The sequence below is a fragment of the Vitis vinifera genome, chromosome 12 (assembly GCF_030704535.1).
Source record: "Vitis vinifera cultivar Pinot Noir 40024 chromosome 12, ASM3070453v1".
Taxonomy (NCBI): domain Eukaryota; kingdom Viridiplantae; phylum Streptophyta; class Magnoliopsida; order Vitales; family Vitaceae; genus Vitis; species Vitis vinifera.
Window position 1 is genome coordinate 13,115,640 of NC_081816.1, and position 25,358 is coordinate 13,140,997.

At 30.0% G+C, this 25,358-nt stretch overlaps 1 protein-coding gene across 1 annotated transcript; it reads left to right on the forward strand.

Annotated features, from left to right (window-relative positions):
- The first annotated feature begins 1,178 nt into the window (after positions 1 to 1,178).
- On the forward strand, positions 1,179 to 24,876 carry LOC104880914 (diacylglycerol kinase 1). The gene is made up of 10 exons (XM_019223589.2): positions 1,179 to 1,358; positions 1,865 to 1,993; positions 2,123 to 2,205; positions 4,116 to 4,212; positions 16,542 to 16,590; positions 22,255 to 22,306; positions 22,918 to 22,992; positions 23,940 to 24,027; positions 24,160 to 24,276; positions 24,527 to 24,876. The coding sequence occupies exons 2-10, from the start codon at positions 1,916 to 1,918 to the stop codon at positions 24,737 to 24,739; spliced, it is 852 nt and encodes a 283-aa protein (XP_019079134.2). The 5' UTR covers positions 1,179 to 1,358; positions 1,865 to 1,915; the 3' UTR covers positions 24,740 to 24,876.
- Positions 24,877 to 25,358: the final 482 nt, after the last annotated feature.

Consider the following 25,358-nt stretch of genomic DNA (forward strand, 5'->3'; position numbering starts at 1 on the left):
AGGGCAAGTATTTATGAATTTTTTTCATGTAGAAAATGGAGTAAGAGGAGATGAATGAGTAAGCTAAGGAGATTGACACTTTCCTTAATCAGTTTTTTTTTTTTTTTTTTTTTTTAAATTTTATTTTATTAATCAATGATTTATATTGAATGTTAAAATCCAATTATTTATATTAAAATATAGAATTTTGCTTCATTAGCATTCACAATGACGACATATATTTTTAGTTAATTATGAACATTATTATTCTTGAAGATGACTTAGAAGTGTATGGGTTTACAAAAGAAGTAATTAGAAATGTCAAAATAACTATTTTGATACATTTTTTCAGTATTTATCTATAATTTTTTTAAAAAAATTATCCTTTCAATAAAAAATATTTGATTATTCACATACGATATATTTTTTTTTAAACTATCTTTTAAAATTTTTTATTTCATTTTCTAAAATTTCTAAGAATTGTGTTTACATACATAACAAAAAGAATTTTTGCCTCTTTTGTTGAATTTTGTTTTGAATTACTTCAATTTATAAATAATATTTTAAAAGTATTGAATTTGAAATTTTACTCATTTATAGTTGAGCGGTTGAATTGTGATTGAATAGATGATATTATAAATATATAATTTATATTTTATTGAATTAAAAATATTGTTTTTAGAAATTTAAAATACATGTAAAAAATTAAAATCAATAATATTCATTTTCTCATAGTTTATATAAATGTATTAATATTTTAATTTTATATTAAAATAAATAAAATATACTTAATATTGAAATGTTAAAAATGGAAGATATATATGGCGTATTATTTAATAAATTTTTGAAAAGGCGAGTATATTTTATTTTGTTGTTTGATAATCCTTAAGATAAGTGAGGGATTCTTATGTTTCTTTAAATCATCTACTCTAATGATCCTGGGGCATTCAACCATACTCATGGCTTTCCAATTCCTATTTTCATATACTAAACGTGTATTAACTGTGGCAGTCGCAGGCACTTACTTGAGTTAATAGGAAATGGCAAACCACTAGTATTTTATGTAATGATCAACCCCAAAGACGATGCCAATCAGGGGAACGATTTGCTCCTATCTCTTCGTAGCATCTTCCGGCCACCCAATCAGGGGAACGATTTGCTCCTATCTCTTCGTAGCATCTTCCGGCCAATGAAAATGGTTAGATTTTAAAGCACCCTCAAGATTGATTCAGAGGATTTGTTTTAGTGCTGCTTTGAATAACTTTACTTTTCAGGTTCCTGACATTTCAGAGGTTGTTCCTCAATTGCCATTACATCTCATTCGTCTGTATTTCGGATTGAGAAGCGATTCTGAGGTTGTAGACAGAGTGAGGATATTGGTAAGTTGAGTAGTTGTGATCTTTAAGATTTAATCTTGTCTCAAATTTCAATTATAAGCCTTCCTTTGTACCCTCAAAACGCACCTGGGAATTGTGACTCAATTGGCCCCAATTTGGGCTTCGGCTCTTAAGAATTCTAACGGCCTAAAAGCTTTCCCCCAACTTTCTGTTTAGATGTTGAGCTCTTTTATTAAAATTATTTGAATGACATAAGTAAATATGATACGAGTGAAATTAAAAATGGAGAATTCTCTCTAATTGAATAATTATTTATTCTAATAAAATATTAAACAAGTTCATTAATTATTATATCATTTTTTTTTCTTTTATTCTATGCAATAATCTATTAGATTGTTTAAAAAGAAAAGAACAAAAAATCATAAACCTTCTAGATGTACTAAAGATACTGGTAAATGTTATTTTATTATAACATATATATAAGATATATGCAGTTGGGTTTCTCTCAATTAACTCGTCATAATGACTATATATGTATGCTTCACCAGGTTTTTGGTGGCGATGCTACAACAAATCGGGTTTTACAAGCATTCTGTGATATGGAACTCCATCCGACACCGCTAATTGGTGTGATGCCTTTGGGAACACAAGTTGACATTTCAATTTCTCTTGGATGGGTAATACAAAAATTATCATCTTTTTCATATAAGTTGGTAGCCTCATCCTATTTATATTACATAAAGAGATAAAAGACATGGTTTTTTTTTTTTTTCTTTTTTTTAACGCATAATTTAACTGCTTGACAGGGAAATCAAATTTCTGATGCAGATTCTAAGCCTTTTTTTTTCTTTCCTAAATTAAGGGATGCTGAAGTGATATTGATAGACAGGTAATAAAGTTTGAATGTTACTAACAGAATGCATAATATATATATAAGCATTACCAATTTCCTCACTGTAGTCCTGTACCTTTGAGCTTCAATGTTGTCAACAATTAACAAAAAGCATTACTTCCTTGGTTGAGCATTAAGTACATATTCAAATTTATATTATGATTCAATTCTTCTCAAGTTATGGTTCAAGTCCTAATTGCAAGTTAGGATCAAATGAACCTTTCAAAATCAATAAAATAATTAATATTTCACCTTGAACAAAACCTTAGCCAATCCGCTTCATTTATATATAACCATTTGTATCTGACTCTAAATAATTCCACATTGAGCATCCTTCAAATTTGAGCACCATTTTGGTGCAACTTTTGGTCTAGCCAAAAGTTCTTTTTGATTCTTGAAGTGCTCTAAAGTGTTGTCTATTGCACTCAAACTCCAAAACACTTTCAAGTACAAGATTTTGGAATTGAAAAGTTCTTTCTAGTGGGAGCTCGTGTAGGATACTTTTGTGGTTTTTAATGAGCTAGGTTTATTTTATTTATTAAATACTACTCTCTTATTTAGAAAGATCACTTCACTAGAAGTTACTAAAATTTATATTCGTATACATTATAAATGCTTTTGCCTTAATATGAGTCTAGAAATTTCTCAACCAAAGAGCATTAAAATCATGCAAAGAGTGTACTAATTTTCTTTTTCTTTTTCTTTTTTTTTCATTTGATGCAATGTACAAAGCATATTGGCTTTCTTTTAATTAACTCAAACACTAATCTAGTACTAACTAGAACCATCTTAAAAGGAAATCTGAACTCTTTATCATCTTGATCAAATTCTATCAAGTTTATCTTTTATCTATCTTTGATACACACTTTAATAAACATATGTGAATCAAATCCTTACTATATATCATAACTTCCATTGTGCGCCACACTCCTAAAATATCATTGTTACCCTTGTGCATCACAGTCTTGTCATGTGCCATGATCCCGTCATGTGCTATAGATTTAAATCATTCAAACACTTCATCATTTCTACCTTTTAAGATGGAATAAGTGTGCAGGAGAAACTATGCTTATCTTGGATAACGAAAACACATTTCTTGTATCACATTTTGATGAGAGAACAACTGACTCTACCTTCAACTAAAATTCCTTTGTAATCTTCTTTTGTGTTTTGGTCTCTTTGCTTCTTCTAGAATTCTCAATTTGAGCTTTGACACCAATTTGTCATACTAGTGAAAGCTTTAGTGCTGATATATTAGTGTTAGAATATAAAGATAAAATAAAAAACACACAAAGGAATAAAAGGTTTTAGCATAGTTTAAAAACAATTCCTATATCTACTAATAAGAGAAATCATTCTACTATATTATAGAGAATATTACAGATCTTGAACCTTTGTTCCTTATATACCAATGTTAAGTCCTAAAAAATCTCATATTTCTTTATTCCTTATATCTACATCTTGAACCTTGAGCCTTCATTTCATTAGGTGTCTTCTACTCTTTCTCATATCTCTATCTAGCATGTAGACAAACCCATTTCATCTTATTTCTTTTTCCTCCTTATGACCTAGAATATTTATAGAGATGTTCCTAGTAACTTTCCTTATCCTATATAAAAAAAAAACTATAATATTGTAATAACATAGCAACATAGGAGATCTTCTATATAATATTCTTCATAGATGTGAGTATATATTAATTAGAAATTTGAGTTACTTTCCAACACTGACTAATGTATACATTTCATAATAGAAGATTACTATTATTACACATTCTTAAATAATTGATATTTGATTAGTCAGAGTCCTTTGTTTTATGGTAATTAAGAATTCACATTCTTGTTCTAATTCTTGTTGGAAGTTTCCAAGGGCCAAATTTAAATGATTTTAGTTTGAATATATTCCAGTTGGAATTTTGTAATGAGGACATCAATTCCAGATTGTCTTGAGATACCAAAGACTCTTCGCGTTCAACATGTTTCTGAAGACGACTTATTGCTCATGGTAACGTTTTGTCATATAACATTTTTTTAATTTACAAGAGAACAAATATTTTGCTTGCAAATTGAGAACTTTGCTTTTGCACAAATAATTAATGCATTAGTTTTTTACAATGCATATGTTTTGGGATCATGATTGTTTTTGTAGTTGTATCAATATTTTATAGTAAATTTATTAATTTATAGCATAAACTTTGTCATTTCCATATTCAAGTTTCTATAATCAAAGTAAAAAAGCCAAGTAAAAATATGCTCGGACCATCAATCAATGGAGTTAAAGTAACATTAAAAAGTTTAATATATATTATAATATTTGTCTCCACAATTAATATAAAAATCAATTAGCACAATGGACTTACTAAATATTCATACTTTTACGAATATGTCAAAAATTTAATCGTGAGTACCAAGGTTCTTCAATTCCACTTACTTCTTCATTATGCATTTTTTTAAGAAAGGATATCTTTTGTCAATGTTTTTGTTTTGATCATGGAACCTCATGTTTTTTGCCAATGTAGATGCTAATTTATGGTCCATTTAGATCTCAATTGGTTTTTCTTATAGCATGTTAAGCTTTTTTATTAAAATTTTGTCAAATTACCTAACAAACACATTGATTGATGTCAAATATTGTTGGGACAGTAAAGTAGAAATCAAATTCTGTGTGATATTTGCATCAATTGTATTGTCCAATCAGTCAAATTTGTGCTACCTTTCATATGTTCTAACTTTCTTACATTTTTTTCTCTATTTTTTATAGTCTAGCAACTAGTTTGAGTGAATGAGTGCATGTAAAGGAGCTTAGTCAAAGTATTGAAATGGAGTGAGAAGAGTACAAGGACATGAAATAGGAAGGGGAAGGAAGGAGAGAGGAGGGAGGGGGGGAGGGGGGAAAGGGAGGAGGAGAGAATGCACAATGCCATTTTCCATCTTGGGATGATGACCCATGGTGCCCAAATTTGCAACCTCCCCTTTGCTTATTGCCACTTTGGGTGCAATGCTTTTGTAAGGGTGGCACCATCTCTATTAAAATAATTGTTTATGCTTGGACACATTTTTTTTTTTTTTGGAAATTTTCTCATATCCTTTAAATCTTTGGGATTAAAATTCCTCAACATGTCTCCACGTTAAGGCAACCTTGGAATGGTATAAATATCCCATTTTGCAGTTGGAGAGGGGTTTGTCTTAAGGCCTCTTTGATATATTTTTAGGGTTTAGATTTCTTCATGTTTTAGTTTAGATTAGTTTAGATCCCTTTTGATGTAATCTTGCTTTGGATGTTTTCCTCTATCTCGCACTTCCGTGCTTAGATAATTTTTGGTAAAAATTAAGTATTTCATATTTTTATTTTCTTTGTGTAAAGCACATCGTCACAGGATATTTAGTAAGAATACTATATTGAAAATATCTATCAAAATACTATTCCATGATCTTGACCCGTTACTACTTGAAGTTATACAAAGCTTTTGTACAATTCAAAACTTTATTTTTGTTTCCTTTTACTTTATAACCCATGATTTGTTTCATATATAATTTTTCTTTATGACATTCATTTAAAAAATTGATTTTGATCACACTTTTAGCAAAATTTCCATGTATTTTAAGCTATGAAAGAAATTATAATCTTATGGTTTCTATAGACTGTAACTAAAAAAAAATTATGACATCATGATCAAGGATTAAAATATCATAAATTGTGAAAATATCAATAGTTGAGTTTTATAGAAATATTAGGAAATATAAAAAAAATTGAACAAAAATTTGGAAAAAAATCTTTTTAAGACAAAAAATTATGAAAATTACATAAATATGAAAAAAAAAGGTAAAATAGATAATAATAATACACATTGAAGTTGGTTTAATACATACATACATACATACATACATACATACATATATATATATATATATATATATATATATATGTGTGTGTGTGTGTGTGTGTGTGTGTGTGTGTGTGTGTGTGTGTGTGTGTTTCTCTTGATTTTAATTTAGAATTTCACATGGTATCAAAGCTTTCTCTGGTTTCTTTGTATGCTTGGTGAAAACTTTGAGTGCTACCTATCCTTACTTGAAGTTTTTTGTGGTGTTTTGATTTCTTGAGTTTCATTGTTGATTTATTTATTATTCATTTTGTCTCCATTCATCACTACTATTATGTTTGAAATATTGAACCACACTTCTACTACCAGAGTTCTATTAAGGCGATATTCAAAGCGCTGCTAAGCTAAACCACGAGGGAATTGTAGAACTTCCAAGCTACTTAGCACCTTATTGAGAAGAATCATCTTCAATATTCTTAGTTAGTGTGAACCTCCCTAAAGGGTAAAGGAAAATTGAACCATTTAATTGGCATAGGACTAAAACTTGGAAATCTAAAATTTTAGAGTTGGAATGAAAAGGATTCTATGATCATGTCTTGGTTATGGAATTCAATGTCCCCTAAAATTAGTGGAACATGTATGTTTTTTACAACAACTAGGGAGGTTTACAAAGCCATTCCACAAACCTATTCAAAGATATGAGATTCTACTCAAATTTTCAAATCAAGGTGAAGATTTCAACTATAAAATAAGGAACTAGATTTGTAATTAAACTTGCCAATATTATGAAGAATTTGTGATAGGAAATTGACTACTACCATAACATTCAAATTAAATGCCGTGAAGATGCAATAGTGCTAAAAAAAATTATAGAAAAAGAATGAATTTTTGAATTTCTTGCTAGGCCCAATTTATAGTTTAACCAAGTATGGGTCTAAGTTCTAGGAAAAGAGGAGCCTCTAGCCATGAATGAAATCATCTCCATCATTTGTGCTAAAGAAAATCAGAGAGGTGTGATGCTTGAACCATATTTTATTCATGGTTTTTCCATGGTTGCTATAATGCCAAACAAATTCAACTTAAATCTTGCTAGAGAAACTGGGCGTCTTGATAAGTTGAAAATTCTCAATCGTGAAGGACTTTAGTGTACTTACTACTAGAAGCCCTAAAACACCAAAGAGAAGTATAGGAAACTTAATGGAAAACCTTAAAACTTGGATTAGAATAGGGAAAATAAAGCATGGAAAAATCACAATCAAGAAATTATGGCAAATTTTGAAGGAGGCCCTCAAGAAAAACATAGTTTCAATAGTGAAGAATTGGGAGAACTAAACAAAGAAGAGATAGAAAGGCTAAGATATTTTTTTGGTACTCTGAATAAATAATTATGTCTTCTTTGGCACAAACAAGCAAGTCTTCTATTTCTCATACTTTAAGGCAATATTTTATTTCTCATACTTTAAGGGCCTCATATTTATCCTTCATTGGCTCTTGGGTCATTGACTCAGGAGACATAGACTACATGATCTAATCTTTTCCTAATGCCACAATGCTTGAATTAAACCAGTTTTAAAAAAAATGAATTGGATCCTTTTACTAACATTAGTCTAGAAACTATTGTTATAAAACCATTGTAAGTTTACTCAACAAGAAGAACAATTACCATTGAACCCATGTATACTCAAGAGTCTGAACTAAGGCTAGGTAATAGCTCTATCTCTCCTAGTACTTCAAATGTTGACAATGATCTTGATTTAACCATTACCATTAAGAACATCTGTTGTCATTATTTATGTCTTTTGATAACTTCTTCCACTCCCATAAAAATTTTCTCACTCATTTGTACACCATCATCACTCCACAAAACCTTTTCGAGGCACTAAATAATGAGAATTAGAGACAAGACATGAGGTTTAAGATGAAGACCTTAGAGAAAAATAGAACATGGGAAATAGCAGAGGTGTCTTAGAGGAAGAAACCATTTGGGTGTAAATGGGTATACATAATAAAGTATAACTAGAAAGATATAAGACTAGGTTAGTAATAAAAGGCTAACACAAACCTATGAGGTTGATTACTGAGCAACCTTTGCTCTCATAGCTATTATAAATATCATAAGGATGTTATTATCATTAGTAGCTAATTTTGGTTGGAGCTTACCACAATTTGATGTAAAAAAAATGTATTTTTGCATGAGGACTTAGAAGAAGATATCTATATGGAAATTTCTCTAGGATTTTGCAAAAGTCTTGGTGGACCCAATGCTTGAAAATTAAAGAAAGCCTTATATGACTTAGAACAATCTCTAAGAACATGGTTTAGGAGATTTTCTAAAGTGATGTTTGCCATGAAATACAAACGAAGTCAAGGTGATCATGCTTTGTTCATTAAGCATTTGACTTTAAAGAGAGTGATAACTTTGTTGGTGTATATGGATGATATTATTATGATTAGTAATGATCCAGAGAAAATGAGGCTCTTTGATAGTATTTAACTAGAGAATTTGAGATTAAAGAACTTGTTAGATTAAATTATTTCCTAAGAGTCAATGTGGCTCATTCCAAGGAGGGTATCTTTATTTCACCATCAAAATATGTTATTGATCTTCTTAAAGAAACCAAGAAACTTGGATGCAAGCTAGTGGACAACCCCAAACCATAAATTAGCAGAGGCCTTGGAGGATAGGATTGTAGATTGTGCCATGTATTAATGACAAGTGGGCAAATTAATTTACTTAACACATATTAGACTAGACATTGCATATGTTGTGAGCATTGTTAGTCAATTTATGCACAATCCCAAATACACTCATCTTTAAGCTATTTATTGAATCATGTACTACCTTAAATGAATATTCGATAAAGGTTGTTATTCAAACAAGCTATGAAGTTGTGCCTGAAAGCCTACATGGATCCAGATTATGTTGTATTAATTTTAAATAGAAGATCAACCTTAGGGGACTATACTTTTCTTAGGGGATATCTTGATACTTGGCAAAGTAAAAAACAACTAGAGGTCACAAGATCTAGTGTTGAGGTGGAGTTTCAAGTAATGGCTTATGGAATTTGTGAACTATTATGGCTTAAGATTATTTTAGATGATCTTAAAATCAAGTAGAGGCACCCTATGAGACTTTACTGTGATAACAAGTCTGCATTCAACATTACTCATAATATGGTATAGTATGATCAAATAAAGCATGTGGAAGTAGATTGACATTTCAACGTGGCTAACTTGTATATGTTGTAACTAAAGATTGGCTAATACCACATTTTAAGGAATTATAGGCAAGTTGGGAATAAAGAATCTCCATTCACCAACTTGAGGGGAAGTTTTGCAAGTTTGGGTCTTATAATTTAGGATTTTTCTCTTTTTAGGACCCTTTTTATACAATTGTAAATCAGTTAGGACTTTTTCTCCTTTTAGGACTTCTCTTGTATAATTATAAATTAATTAGGGCTTTTCTCCTTTTAAAACACTTCATGTACAACTATAAATTAGTTAGTAGGAGATTTGAAATTGATTTGAATTACTATGTATAAAAGGAATTTTCCTAAAATAGAGAAGGATATATGTGTGTGTATATGTATATATATGACAATAATATATGGAACTTGCCAATATATTTTATACTAAAATAGTAAACTATATAAAACATGATGGTATAAGTGTAATAATGTTTTATTAAAAAAAAATATTTGTAGTTATATCATAAATTTATATTGAATTATTTTTGATATCATGTATTTTATATTTTTAATAATGGATAATGAGTTCAAAGAAATTTGAAAATTGTATAGGTATAATTATATACATAATTACAAAAAATGTAATAAGGGTAGTCTATCTTTTGAGCTAGATGCTTGCCATTCTTGCCCTTTGAATTCTTACCAAACATGGCACTAAGGAATTCATGCCAAACATGGAGCACAAACGGTGAGAACACGACACACAATGAGCTAATTTCATGTGCGGTAGTGAGATATTTGAAGAATTTCCAAAATATCAAGAAATAGGAAAAAAAATAAATCATGAAAAATGGTGAAAAAGTAAAAAAAAAAAAAACAAAAGGTCCATTGGATGACATTTCTCCACTAATTTGTTAAAGCTGTCTGATGCATGATTTGTAATTTTTTAATCAATTATCATATGAATATTTTGTTATTATTTGTAACCTTTAGCCACTAATATTGCTTTGTAATGGTTTTAACTCCCATATATCATTTGTTGATAGCATCTCTCCATCTCTTTGTTTTTCATTCCTTCTTCAAACCTTATTGATCGGTCATAATAAGAAAATAGATAAAAAAAAAACAATAGATTTTTTATTTATTTCTTTTTACCTCAAAACATTTTTATAGGCTCTTGTAATATTATGCACTTTTATTTGTACTTTTCAATAAAGACGATGGAGATGAGTCTTCATAAGTAGATGGTGGTGATAGAAGAGGAGTAATGATCTCTTACAACTCTTTATTCGCTTGTCTTCTTCTTAAAAAAAAGGAAAAAAATTCATAGTCATCTTCTTTGACATATGAATCCCACATTTCATCAAACTTGCAATCTCTACTAGTCTTGTAATATTTAGAGTATGAGTCATAGCAAATAAAAATAAAGTTCACTCTTGATATCTAACTTTTACTAGTTTCTTTTGGCACATGGGCACATTCAATACTTTAAAAAGAATTCTCAAGCGAGATACACAATATTCTTTCACTAAGACAATCCTATGTTATGTAGACTACATGTAATCAACCTCTTTGGTTTAAAATTTATTAGATATTTTCTTATATTTTATCATACTTCAAGTTATGTCAATAATAGATTTATTTTTTCTTACTCTTTATCATGCTTCAACTCATGTCAGGAATAAATCTATCTATTTCATTTTATTGTGAAGAAATGATACTCATACTTTAAAGGTTATAAGTTTAGTAAAAGATACCAAGTTTAATGAAACATAAAATTAGGCTTTCGAAGAAGATAGCTATGAATTTTTTCTATTATTTGAATGAAAAGATTAGATGAATAAAGCATTGCAAGAGCTCTTTAATCTATCTCTATCACGACCACAATTTTCTTAGGAAGACCTATGCTTTTAGTAGATTTTACAACAAAGTTTTTACATGAATAAATGAAACCAACTTAGTTGTTGAAACTCTTAGTCCTTGAACCAAAAATAAAAAGAACTAATAGCTTGTATAGTAGTTAGCTTGTCTCCATAGGGACTTCTACTTGAGAGTAGCAAAGATAAAGAGCAAGAGGTATGAATGTAGTTTAGGAGCTCAAATAGAATTGCTTCTCTTGAAGTCATGGGATAAAACATGAAATTTAAAAACAAAAAACTAAAAGAAAACAGACTTTAAGAGTGGAGATCCATTGAAATCACCATTTCTATCTATAATTCTCTTACAAGGCGTTAGATTAGTGTTTGTGACTCTAAGTCTAAGCCAAGGGTTTATACCAAAAAGTATATACTTAAGAGGAATGGGAACCATCTTAAAAAGGCTTAACTCACTCTAGTTGCTCTTGTTTAGGGCCTTGCAACTAGATGCTTTTGTTGGGTTTCATTTCAACTTAGTAGGTTTGTGCTCTACTCAAGGAAATCAATACTATGATCCCTTAGGCATTCTCCTAAGGTTTGTTAACTTGCAACCCTCACAACCATGACAACATACACTTGTTTTGCATGGTTACTCCTTTTGGTCAATATAACCACTACAAAAGGCTAGCTTTACTTGAGTCTTACACAAATCAAATCACTAGAGATTTGAAATGGGATATGGAAAAATCTTGGCTTTACTTACCCTTTGAAGTGTAAAACTAGCTAAGTATGATGAAAATTAAATGAAAAGCAAGAACTGTATAGGCATCCTTTACTCTTAGTTATACTCAGTTCCTTAGGTTGGATTGTGAGCAAACTTCATTCTTCTAGATTTAATTCATTGCTTTAATGTTCCAACATTTTTTTCAACATAAAGGAATACAAACATTCTCATATCCTTGTTACTTAGCCTATGAATCCCATACTAGTCTGTCTAAGGAATTGAGTGATAAAGCACCCCTGAGAACCTACAACTAAGCTTCAAGTGATGGAAATGGATTTCTCAAGTTTTTTGCTTCGCTAAAACCTCATACGGGATGCAAGTGGCATTAGATCTTTTTATTAATCTTCGTTTCCTTTATGCAATATATCATTCTTTTCCTCAATTTGCCCCAACTTCCCTTCCTTGGGAACTCTAGTATTTTAACACTGACGGATGTAGTGCGTAGTGTGTGAGAATGATTTAAGGAAAAATTCTCAATGTGAATACTTTTTTTTTTTTGTTTCTCCAAGTACCTTGAGATTCTCATTATATGTTAATATTGGACCATGATTTATGCAATAAGAGTTGGAAATGAGGTTAAGATATATATATATAATAATTTTGTAAGTCTTTTCTACTTAGATGTTCCTCTAATTGAACACTATGTTGGGTTGTTATGATATTACGACTAGCATGGTGACTGGTTCAACCACCTTGGCTTTCATAGATTGGCTTGGTCATTCATCTGCAGCTCGCTTTCTTCTCTACCTTGTGCTTGACACTTAGTTCTCACCCTTTTAAAAGTTGCATGCTATGCTCTTGTGTATTCTTTAGGGTGCATACAATGGTAGTAAAAATTCTTCCATCTTGTCTAGTGAATATCCCTAAAGTGCGCCATCATTGTTCTTCAAGGTGTGCCAATTGGTGAAGGTGACTAGAAGCATGCATAGGATGTTGGAGAAGATGGTGTGCAAAGGTGGTAGTTGGAGGAGTTCCAAGTGTGAAGAAGGATGCAAGGTTGGTTTTAATGAAGGTGAGCTACTTAGTTGGAGGAAAGTGGTGCATAATTTAAGTGAGTTGGGGTGCATAAGTTAAGTGAGTTGGAGGTAGTGCATAATTTAAATGAGCTTGGAGATGTGAAACTTGAGTCATCTAAGTGATGAACAATTTACCTAACATATTTGAGAGGTGTGTGGCCTCAGTTTGACGCGTCTCTTAGATGTGTCAACTACTTTAGATAGCTCTTCTCCAATTCTTAAGTTTTCTTACTCTTTAAGCTTCATTCAAATCCTCCTAAAAAATTCTAACACACTTTAAAATACCTTGAAGACCTACATAATTCTCACAAAAACATCAAATATAAAAGACTAAGGTATTAAAAACAAAAGTAAGTAGTGGATCAATTATAAGTTCCTCAACCATACTAAAATAAGCCTTTTAGAGCCATTAGAGTGTTGAGTTTGAGTTTTAATCACATATCTCTATCATTTGCTTTGAAAAGTTCAAATGAAATGAGACAATGCTATAAAACTTACAAGAACATTTCGAGGTAACAAAAAATCCAAATAATTAATCTAATTCTTTTTATCTATTCTTTTATTGTTATCAACAAATAGGATTTGAATAATCCACAAAATTAAAGAAAAATAGAGAAATATTATCTATTGTGACATTAAATTTAATATTTTTCATACCTTGCCCTCTCATTTCATTTTCCATTGCTCCATATTCTGTCCTTCTATAGAATTACAATATTGACTTTTTTCATTGTTGAATGAATTGTAATTATGTGTTCCACATTTTCCATGTCTACCATCAAGATTACTTTGACTTATTTCATTACCATAAAGTAAATTGATTTGAAGGAGTTGCTCCAATTTTCTTTCTTCTTTCATTTTAATATTATTCATGGACTTGTAAAGATCCTACGAGTTAATCAATGGTCATGGGATCATGATTTTTGGACTTCTGAATAATGATAACAACATAATAACTTCTTGGATTAAAAGATGAAAGGATCTTTTCAATCACTTGAATACCATTCAAACTTTCAATATTTCTTTTAATTGATCCAAAATTACTAATACTCTTGAAAAAGTAATTGGAAATTGACTTAGATTTCTTCATATGTAAAACTTCAAAATTCTCCTCAAAAAGTATAAAGCTAAAACTTTTCTTAACCTTTTAACTTTTTTAAAGAGGTTTCCATTATCTCCAATGCATCCTTCATGGCCTCACATATTTCTTGAGTAAGAATTAAATTTTATCATTTATTGTAAAAAATTATTGTCACAAGTTTTTGGATTAATTGTCGATCAATGGCTAAAAAAAGATTTTAGCCATTGGAATTTTTTTTACGTGTCACAACATCAATAGTGCCCCTAAAATATAAAAATCCCTCTTGTATGGAAGCACCTTACTGGTGGGGCAACTTTGCCCTTGTTATAATATTTATGACTTAATATATAATATCTATTTGTGATATATCAATGATATTTCTCATTTGAGTGATTATTGAAAATATAAAAACTTAAATACAAAATAAACACAAATATATATTACCAATTTTATCATACATATATTATATTTTCAATAAAATAATTTTATATGTTATTTTTACTTGTTTGATGATTTCTTAGAATTTTTTAAATATTTTTTTGAGTCTTAATTAATTTCCTTCCTATTGAGATTTTTTTTTATTACTGTCAATATTATCTTCCTTCTAAAAAAAAAAATCCAACCATTAATATTTCATTAATTCCTGAATTTTGATCCTTGATTTTAAGAACCAAGTAAAGCCTTCATTTTGTTTATTCAATTCTTGAATTTTTTTTTTCTTTAGTTGAGACTTCAAATGGAAAAATACCTATGCAACATCTTTGCCTTTTATTCATATATATATATATATATATGTGTGTGTGTGTGTGTGTGTGTGAAGAATCAAATTTATTAAATTCTATGATGTGCATATTATACAAAGTCTATGGTCTTTCATAACTAAATATTCCTAAGTGTTTGATAGCATTTAACTTTCTAATATTACAACACAAGTTTTAAATTTGACTCCATTATTAATAAAATACATTAAATCTATTATGGCTAAACAATCACATTTAATTCCAATAGCCTATGCTATGGATAGATATATTATAATTACTAATATTGACATTTTTTTTTAAAAGTAACTCCATTAAACTAGTAAATTGGATAAAAAAATTGACTTTTTTTTATAGCAAATATATTAGGGACACTATAAGATTATCCATGCTTATCATGAGTAGCTTGATAATGGAATAAGTGAAATTAACATCAAATGTGGACTTTATTTGTGGATTGCAAACTTATTGGTACATTTGTTGATCAATTATGAGATTATATACGGATTAGATACCAATTCAAGCAAGAAGACAATAATGATTGGTTAATGAATTGATTGATATACTTCAAACTCTAGTACTCACTATGACTTTCATGTAGTTTTTCATGCATACTTTAGAGGGAATTAATTCTAACATAATTTAAGTTTGCCTAAATATTAATTGGTTAGTCTTTAGGGTTATAGACATGAAAATTCCTACATAAGTAGATTGGGAAAAGGTAGTAGTGCATAACAAAATTACATTAAAATATCACACCTTTAGAGAAGTGGGCCATTTAAGAGTGGAGGCATATCCTAGAATCTATAAGGTGCGCAAAATAAAACCATAGTTAGTAGTGATGAAATGCTGACATAGTTAATCAATATATTGGAGCTATATATAGAAATTCTTTAAAGACCAAATTGTCATGCCAATAATTAGGCATGACCTAACCAAGTTGCTTCTACAAAGGTTCTTTTTCGCTACACTTTAGTGCACAACATAACTATCTTATATTTTCCATTCAACTTGTTTAGCTTACCTCAACAATTGATAAGGTTTTATGAACTTCTCTAAAATACTACTTTAAGGTTAAAGAAAATTTATTTTAGTAGATGAAACATAGATTTAGTGAGTGACGACATTTATGCTATTCTCTGCTATTTCCTATGGTACTTTTACTATAAAATATATTTGCGTGTCATAGGTACATACTCTTATTTTCATAGTAATCATATAAGTACAAATAGTTTATCGAGCATTATTTTGAGCAAACACCCATAAAAGTGGAACATATATTTCAATGGGTGAAGACACTTTCTCCTACTTTTTGCTATCTACCATTGTGCTTCAAAATATATCTACATATCATACATGTGTACTCCTATTTTTATAATAGTCACATTAGTATAAATAGTTGATTGGGCATCATTTTCAGTTGACTTATGAGGGTTTAAACTTGCTCCACCTCTTTTAATTAAATAAGTTTAGACATTACAAATTATGTATATGGGAGAGAGATTGTGATCTATATCATATTAGTTAAGTAAAAAATGTATAGTTCACATTTTCTTTACTAGCTACATGGTAGCATTTTCTTTTATTGGTAAACTTTTTTTTTTCCTTTTTCTATTTTTTCCTGGTGGGACTCCAACCTATAATCATTTGGCTTTGCTAAGTGAGCAACTCTCCTAAAACATCCATAAGATTTAATTTCTTCTAAGACAATATTAAATTTAGAAGAATTAATTAATTAATTAATAATTCATTATTTGAATTAATGCTTGAAGTGGATAAGACTTTTTAACTTATTAATTTGTACTTCTAATGATCATATCTTACCAGGAAGGTGACAAAGATCTTTGTGGGAGATTTTGGAACTATCTTATAATAGGTATGGTTTAGATTGCTTGTACTTTTTTTTTTCATAAATATTATGCAATTCATTATAATATGAATGTTCTTAGGAAACATAAGTTGAAAGAAACAATTCTATACTCAAGAAACCTAAACCCTAAATATGAAGAGTTTCCAATTTTTATATCTCTTTAAAATCAAGGCTTTTGTAATTCAAAATGTAATTTGAAACTTTAAAAAATAACAAACTATTTGAATGCCCCTCTTATCTATTTGAACTTCCACTAAGTACATTATCCAATTTCACAAGTTTCAAGCTATTTTCAATTGCCTTTTCAACACTTTTGCATATATTTACCATTTAAAAAAACTTTACTATACCAAAAATACATCATTTCCTCAAATTTGATGACTTTTTACCTTCCTAAACTCAATCCTATGGTACCTCAAAGTTTTTTTAGTTGTTAAGACCTATAAAGATAAGTTCATCGTAATTAATAAGAAATGGAAGAAAATTGTCAATTTATATCTCGTAGGATCTCCTTCCCCAAGATATGCTTTGCAATACCCAAATCCTTCATGTCAATTGTCTTTAATAATTCCCTTTTTAGTTTCCAAATCATATCTGCAACTTGTCCTACAATCATCATATCATCAACTTATGATAAGAGAATGATGAATTTATCGTCAAGGAATCTCCGAACATATACACATGGATCTGCAACTATTCTCTTGTACTCTTGACTCATCATGAAAGAATCAAATTTATTGTACCATTTTTATGGTGCTTGTTTTAATCCACATAGGCTTTTCTTTAACCTATAAACCATGTTCTCCTACCTTTTAACCTTGAAGCTTTCTGGTTGCTCCATAAAGATCTCTTCATCAAGATCACCATGTAAAAATGTAGTATTTACGTCGAGTTGCTCTAATTGGAGATTCATACTTGCTGCTAATCCCAGTATAACTCAAATTGAACACATTTTCACAACAGATGAAAATATTTCATCAAAATTAATACCTTGTTTTTGACCGAATCCTTTTACCACTAATCGAGCCTGGTACTTTAACAACTTCTTGTTGTCTTTCTTTGGTTTGAACACCTATTTGTTCTTGAGTGCTTTCCTCCCCTTTGGTAGTTCTGTAAACTTGTATGCATGGTTCTTCCACAAGGAATTCATCTTTTCTTGCATGAATTTTATCCAATAGTCTTTGTCTTTGTGAGATTGCACTTCCTAGAAGCTTTCAGGTTCTCCCTCATCAGTAATTAAAATATACTTAGAATTGGGATACCTTGTAGATGATTGAAGTTATCCAGTAGTTTATCTTAATTGAGGTTCTTTTTCTGGTGAAAGGGTTTGCTCCCTTGGTTAGCACCTCTTGTATTATTGTCGTCTACATTTTTCTCATCCCCAATGGTTGGTTTTTCCATTTTTGTTCCTTGTTATGATCCTTACATATTTGTTTCATTTGTAGTACTCTCTAATGAAGTCTGCCTTGGTGTTAAATTTGCAACACCTTCATATGTGAGTTTTGCACTACCCACGTTTTTCTCCATATCTTCAATGGTCTCGTGTTTTTGAAACACGATGTCCTTACTTCTGACTATCTTTTACTTTTCTAAATCCCACAGCTTGCATTTGAATTTCTCATCCCTATATCCAACGAAAATACAAGGAATTGTTTTATTATCAAGCTTTGATCTTTTCTCCCTGGGTACATGTAAAAATGCTTTGCATCCAAACACCTTCAAGTGAGAGTATGAAACATCATTTCCAGTCCAAATTCTCTCAGGAATATCAAAGTCCAAAGGAGCTGATGGTGATCTATTAATTAGGTAAATAGCGGTGTTGATAGCTTCACCCAAAAATAACTTAGGAAGTTTAGCTATTTTCAAAATACACTAGACTTTTTCCATAATAGTTCGATTCATCCGTTCAGCAACGCTGCTGTGCTGTGGCATACCAAGAACCGTCTCCTCATGCTTGATTCCATGCTTTGAGCAATATCTTTAAAGATGTACTATCCACCATTATCTATTCGAAGAAGCTTTAGTGGATTTCTCTCCTCTCTCTACTATGGCATGAAATTGTTGAAAATACTGGAATACCTGATTTTTTTTTGTACACTTCAGGTATACCCACATTTTCCATGAAGCGTCATCAATAAAACTAACAAAGTATATGTTACCGCCCAACGAGTCTATTTCCATGGATTCACAAACATTAGAATACATTAATTCCAATTTCTCCAATTTTTGATTGGAATTATTCTGGAATGAAACTCTGTGATGCTTTCCAAATATACAATAATCATAAGGGTTTGATTGCCTTTGACCATAGGAATGAGGGACTGTTTGGCCAAAAGTTGTAACCCTTTCTCACTCATATGCACCAGCTGTTTGTGCCATAAATATGGAGAAGCATCATCTTCAACTACATTTAGTTGACTTTCACACACTTTCACGTGTGTTTTGTACAATAAGCAACATAATTTACCTCATACCACCACCAAAGATTCTTTGGTGAGTTTCCAATTGTTGTTACCAATAAAGTGGCTATATCCATCCTTGTCTAGCATACATATTTAGGTTCAAATGTAGACATAGAAAGTGTCACACATTTTTTAATGTTAATGTGTACCTCGTACTTGTTTGTGTGCAGATGTCGCCAATCTCCACAATCTGAGAAACACTTGTGTTTCTCATTTTCACAACATCAAAGTCTCTCACTTTGTATATGGAAAAATATTCTATTTTTAATATAGTGGTATGATGCTGCTGAGCCACTATCCACTCGTCATCTTGATCTGCTACATGAAAACAATCTTCTTGGTTGTAGAGTAAGGTCACCTTGTTGTCACTGGTAGAGGTGGTAGTAGTGGTATTCCTATCGTCTACCCGCTTCTGGTTCTTATCTATTCCCTATTTTAGAAATTTACAGTTCCTTTTCATGTAGCCTATTATACCACAATGATAACATTTTATCTTCTCTTTAAACTTTGATCTACCTCTTAATTTGTTTGCCCATAACGTCCTTTGCTTATACTTCTACCCCTGTTCTCCGTGACAAGGGCATGTGTATCATTGCCCATCAAATCCTTCTTTTGAATTTTCTCATTGAATATGCTATTTCTAACCATACCCAATGTGACTTTTCCTTCTAGGGCTAAATTTCCCATAGTACCGCCAAAGTATTCTAGCTGTCGGGTAATGAACTGGGTAGCAAGCATGCCTGGGTCTCATTATCAAGAGAAAGGCCTGCAATAGGTAATTGAGTGATCAAACCTTCAAAATAATTCAAATGTTCAACAAATGATCATCCCTTCTTTAGCTTTAAATTTATCAGCTTTTGCATTAATAAAATTTTTGTTTGTGCGTTTTTTTTCTCATACATGCTCTCCAAATTCTTCCAAAGAGTTTGGGGATCCGTCTCTTTGGCAACATGGTTGTAAAGACTAATATCCACCCATTGGAAAATAGAACCCAATGATTTCTTCTTTAATTTCTTTCTATCTGCATTTGGCATTTCACTTGGCTTAGCATTATCTCCCTCAATATGATCATATAAATCCTTGCAATTGAGGAAATCCTCCATCATGGATTTCCAAAATGAGTAATTTGTAGTTGTAAATTTAATCATGGTACCCAAATAATTTTCGGCCATGATTCTACCCGAACTTGAACTTCCTAATCACGCTCTAATACTAGTTGTTGGGAATGCGTGTGACCTATTAAACATTACAACAAGTAATATTTGAGTGACTTTGCCAATCCACCATAATTGTCAATTAGTAATTAGGTGGTAATGCTAATCCATAGGAAATTAAATGAATAAGTTGGATGGCTATGTCCACCTTTAGAAATTTAAGTAAGTAGTTAGGTGGCTATGTCAACCTTCAGAAATTTAAATTAGTAAATGGGTGGCAGTGCCAATCCACAGAAAATAAAAGTGACAAAGAAAAAGGAACACCTAATTTACGTGCTAAAACCCTCATAATGAGGGAAACCTCCACTGGGCAAAGATGAGAAAAGAATTCACTATGTGATAAAATTGGGACAAAATATTACTTAAGTATTATCCTTACTTGAGTTTAACACACCCCAGGATATGCTCGTAATACTCACAATTTTATCACTTAGTGTTCTCTTTGTCTCACTTTTCTACACAACTCTTAATGGTTGGAATTTTTTGTCTCACCAAATGATCACTAGAAGCTTGTTATTTATATGCAATAAATGAAGGCCAATGATTGCTTCCATTAGTTGAAATATAGGTAGGCTCTTATTGGAAGAAAAAATGCAAGATTTTATTAGTATAAAAATGGGAATTTGGCAGTGGCAGCATGGAGCAAATAAAAGCCAAAATAAAATTTGGTTTCTTAAGATGGCAAATTAAATGGCTACCTACTGTCTTCATAATAAGGATGGACCTTACCAATTATCTTCACTTTTAGTTGATTCTATAGACTCATTATCATTAGACTCGAAATCACTCTAAGTCATTTGCAATGTTTTCTTTTTCTTTTTAGGTATAGGGAAATCTAAATGAAAGTGTCCTTTACCTCTATAGTTAAAACACTCAACTTGAGATAATTTTATTGAGTACTTTTTATTTTTTTTATTTTTCTTAGAGAGATTTTTTTTCTTTCTTTGAGCCATCTCATGTGTTTGTCTCATTTTGTATTCTCATGTACAATGATAGTGAATGTGAAACCAAAATCATCTTTAAATAATATTGAAATCTATTTATTATTACATCATGTCATGTTTTTAAGGGATTTATCCTAATAGAAGACAAGTAAATATGTCATCATGATTAAAGTCCAATATGAAGAAATATGTAAGGAAAGTTTAGAGGCTTCCATATTGATACCTCCATTAATATAAAGATAGTGATGATTTCCATATTGATACCAAACATTTTAGAGGCTTCTAAGGAAAGTTTATTAGCATTTTGCATAGTAGGCTCACACATTGCTTATACTCAGGAGGGTTAGCCAATTTATATATGCACATGGAAGGAGATCTATGGATGATATATACTTGATTGTGAATGAGAAATTTAACCAATTATAAAGACTAACAAGAAATTAGATATGCACATATGTGTGTATACATATATACGAAATGTGGAGTTGTCAATATGTGACCTCATCTAGAATAAGTTAAAACTTGATTTGATTTGGTTTTCATTTTTTCACGTTAGAATCAACTTATTGGTGTCTTAGTAAAAAAGGCAAGAAATTTTAATTTTTTTTATGGTACTCTTAAAAAGTAAGATATGGATGTTTCAAATTCATTCTATATAGGTGGTCAAATTTATGTGATTATTCTACTTGGATTTTCACATTGTTTAGTCATCACATTTTTATCATCTATAGTATATAACTTGGTCTTCAATTTTAAACAAGTGCAAAATATGATTTTAGTAATGAACAAATCACATTAAGTCTTTTACATGACTTGAATGCTTACATTTAAGTAATCATTTATCATGCTTACCTTTATTTTCTTTCTCCACATATTTCTAACATTTTCCACGCCAAATAAATTTAGGAATGTTTACAGATTTAGGCACAACAAGGATACAGATAATATTTAGCTCCTTGTGCATTAGATTACATGCAATAAGAATAGGATGATTGTTTGTACCCTATGCTTTAACTATATGACATTATATCTTTCTTATATTTGTATTAGGGTTGGATGCTCAAGAATGTTTTGGTGATTCTCACTTTAAATCATGGCCAAGGTAACTTTTTGATGTACAATTCCTATCATTATGATATTATTATAGTACTATTTTTAATTAATTTTCTATGTTCTATAATACTTTTCCAATTTAGTGTAATAATCAAGGGGTAGGTGTTTACTATTTTGGAATACTTTGGGATATATTATTAACTTGCTAATTAATTTGGATGGAATGTTAGCAAAAGGTAAGAATGCTTTTATTTTCTATAAGGAGTATACTGCTATTTGAAATTTTAAAATAAGTGAAAAATGAACTAAAAATATGCGAATAAGTGACTGTATCTGTTGCCAACAATTATTTTATCATTAATATAGACTTACACTATAATATATTACTAAGAGAAAATATAATAATGTAATAGCCTTGAATTTTGTTACTTCAACTGAAGCTTGAGATGAATGGGTTCAATTGATTTCTTGAAGTTTGTTTAAACCATAACGTGATTTATTAAGATTGATTAAGGTTGTTCAAGCATTTCTAATTGGTTATGGTGTAGATCATGTATTTTTCCCATAATCATATTTAAAAGTGTAGACTTTCTTTACTATATTAATATTATTATTTTTATTATTTGAAAAAATATGAGAAGAATAACTTCATTGATGCAGGAACATTACTTTGCCTATAATTGTTAAAATCAAGGATCAACAACATCAATGGAAGAAGTTAAAGTTACCTCGAAGGTAAAATAATGACATTATTTTCTATCAGTTTTGTCTTGAGGTTGACATACATTGTAACTTCCATCTTTGTGTCACATCATCTTTATTTTTTTTAATTGTTTGGTGTCACATGCTTATGTGCCTCTAAGATATAAGACAAGGTTGAAAAATTATCTTAGAATAAATGATGTAGATGTGATGAGTATTCATGAATGCCCTATTTCCACCATGAAAATGAAGAAACATCTTACAACATAGAAAAAAAAATGATATAGCAAGGAAAAAGAAATGAGTTTAACATTTTCTTTAAGGATGGGTATTAGTCAAACTTTTCATCTAGAGTTGGTTTTCTTTTAAATTTAGGCTTAAAGAATGTAAAATGCTTGAAGAATAAGTAAATTTTAATGAATATTAAATAAATTAGTGGAGCTTAATGAAGATTTGACAACAATTATTAAAAATCGGCTAAAAGACTAAAGTTGAGTGAGGATAAGGAAGACCAAAGTTATTTATAGAAAAGCAAGACCTAAAATTATTTAATTCATCAATAAAATTTTAACTCAAAAACGAAAATGGATTATGACCATCCTTAAGAAAATCCACACAACAAAGTTGATCTCGTTGTGGATCATTTTTCATGGTCAATAATAAAAGCAAATGATGAAATGATTTTCAAATGCTTTTTGTTGTATACTAATTCTTCAATACATCAATACTAGATAGCCTCCTTAACATGAATAAGAAATATATTTTCAGGTTTATATATTTTACAACAACATTCATTGAAAATGTCATTCTCCTTGACATGACCATACAAAATTTAATTATATTATATCTTGCAAGGCTATTTGTTGTTTTTTTTTTTTTTTTTGACTTTTACTTTTTGTAATTGATCTATTGTTAGTATTTAGTTCTCATTTGAATGAACATTAATAATATTTCTAATTGTTTTTTTTTTTCATTTGTAGCATAAGATCAATTGTTTGTCTTAACATGCCTAGTTTCCCTGGTGGACTAGACCCTTGGGGCAAACCAAATTTTAGGAGAAAAAAAGAGGTAAGCTTTTGAATGTTTTGTTTTACATCAAAAGAGATGAAAAATAGAAACTTTTATATATATTCAAGCTAACTTTATCTTTCTTTGTTTAACAGTTTTATTATAAAATTCTAATGGGATTGTAATTTGTAGAGAAACTTTACATCATCTTTTGTGGATGATGGACTTCTTGAGATTATAGGATTTAGAGATTCATGGCATGCGGAAAAGTTTCTTCCTTTGAATTGCCATGGGACTCGTCTTGCACAGGTTAGTTCTATGCATGTATATTTTCCTCAATTAAACCAAGCTTAAAACATGTTTAAACATTGATCATATAATTTTTGTTACAACTATATGTTATGCTAAATATTGATAAATATTTGAAGTTTTAGTTTTGATTTACAATAGTGGTAGTGATGATGAAACCAACATGTTAATAATATCCATCTTCAAATGTCCAAGTATAGACTAACTTCTACTTTTTGTTGTTGTTCTTCTTGTTTACTTCTCAATTCAGGTGCACCAAATTCGCTTTGAGCTTTGCAAAGGGATAGCTAAGCATATTTACATGAGTTTTGATGGGACGAAATGGAAACAACATACCCCTATTGATGATGACAACTACATGATCGAAATCTCTTATTCATCTAAAACTAGAATGCTTGCAACTTCAACTTCAAAATGCAAACACAAAGCTAAAAGTCCTACATCTATTGAATATTCTCAATAGGGTTGAAATCTTCATTGAGGATTTCCTACTAAACCTTTATATGTGGATAACATGATAAAATCTTTACATGTATGTATATACAAGCAAAAAGATTTGATGGAGGATATTGATGAAATCATATTTCACAAATTTATAAACTATAAACCTATTTAGGTTTCCTTATATAAACTTCTTTGTTATGGTATTGATTTAGATATTCGATTGTACAACCTTATGATGGATATTTTAGTGATTACATAAAAATCGAAGCAATTACCAAAATGAGAGAAACTTTGATAGTCAAGGTGAAACTACTATTGTACAAATTTATAGAAAGGCCAACTTCATAACCATATGTTTGACAAATTAAACTATAAGAAATCTTGAATATGGGAGAACTCTACATAACCAAGATGTTATTCACATAACCATTTGTCATTGACTTTGATTTCTTATATTCAATTTCATTTGTCACATAACCAAAGCAATTAGTAAGTTTGAAAATCCATTTCACATCATTGATTTTATATTCTTTTGTAATATCAATCACTTTTCATAAGCCATTTTAACAAGGTCTTACATAAAATTGTAGATTTGGTTACTAAGTTCAAGTTTTTATTATTGAATTTCATGCATTTAA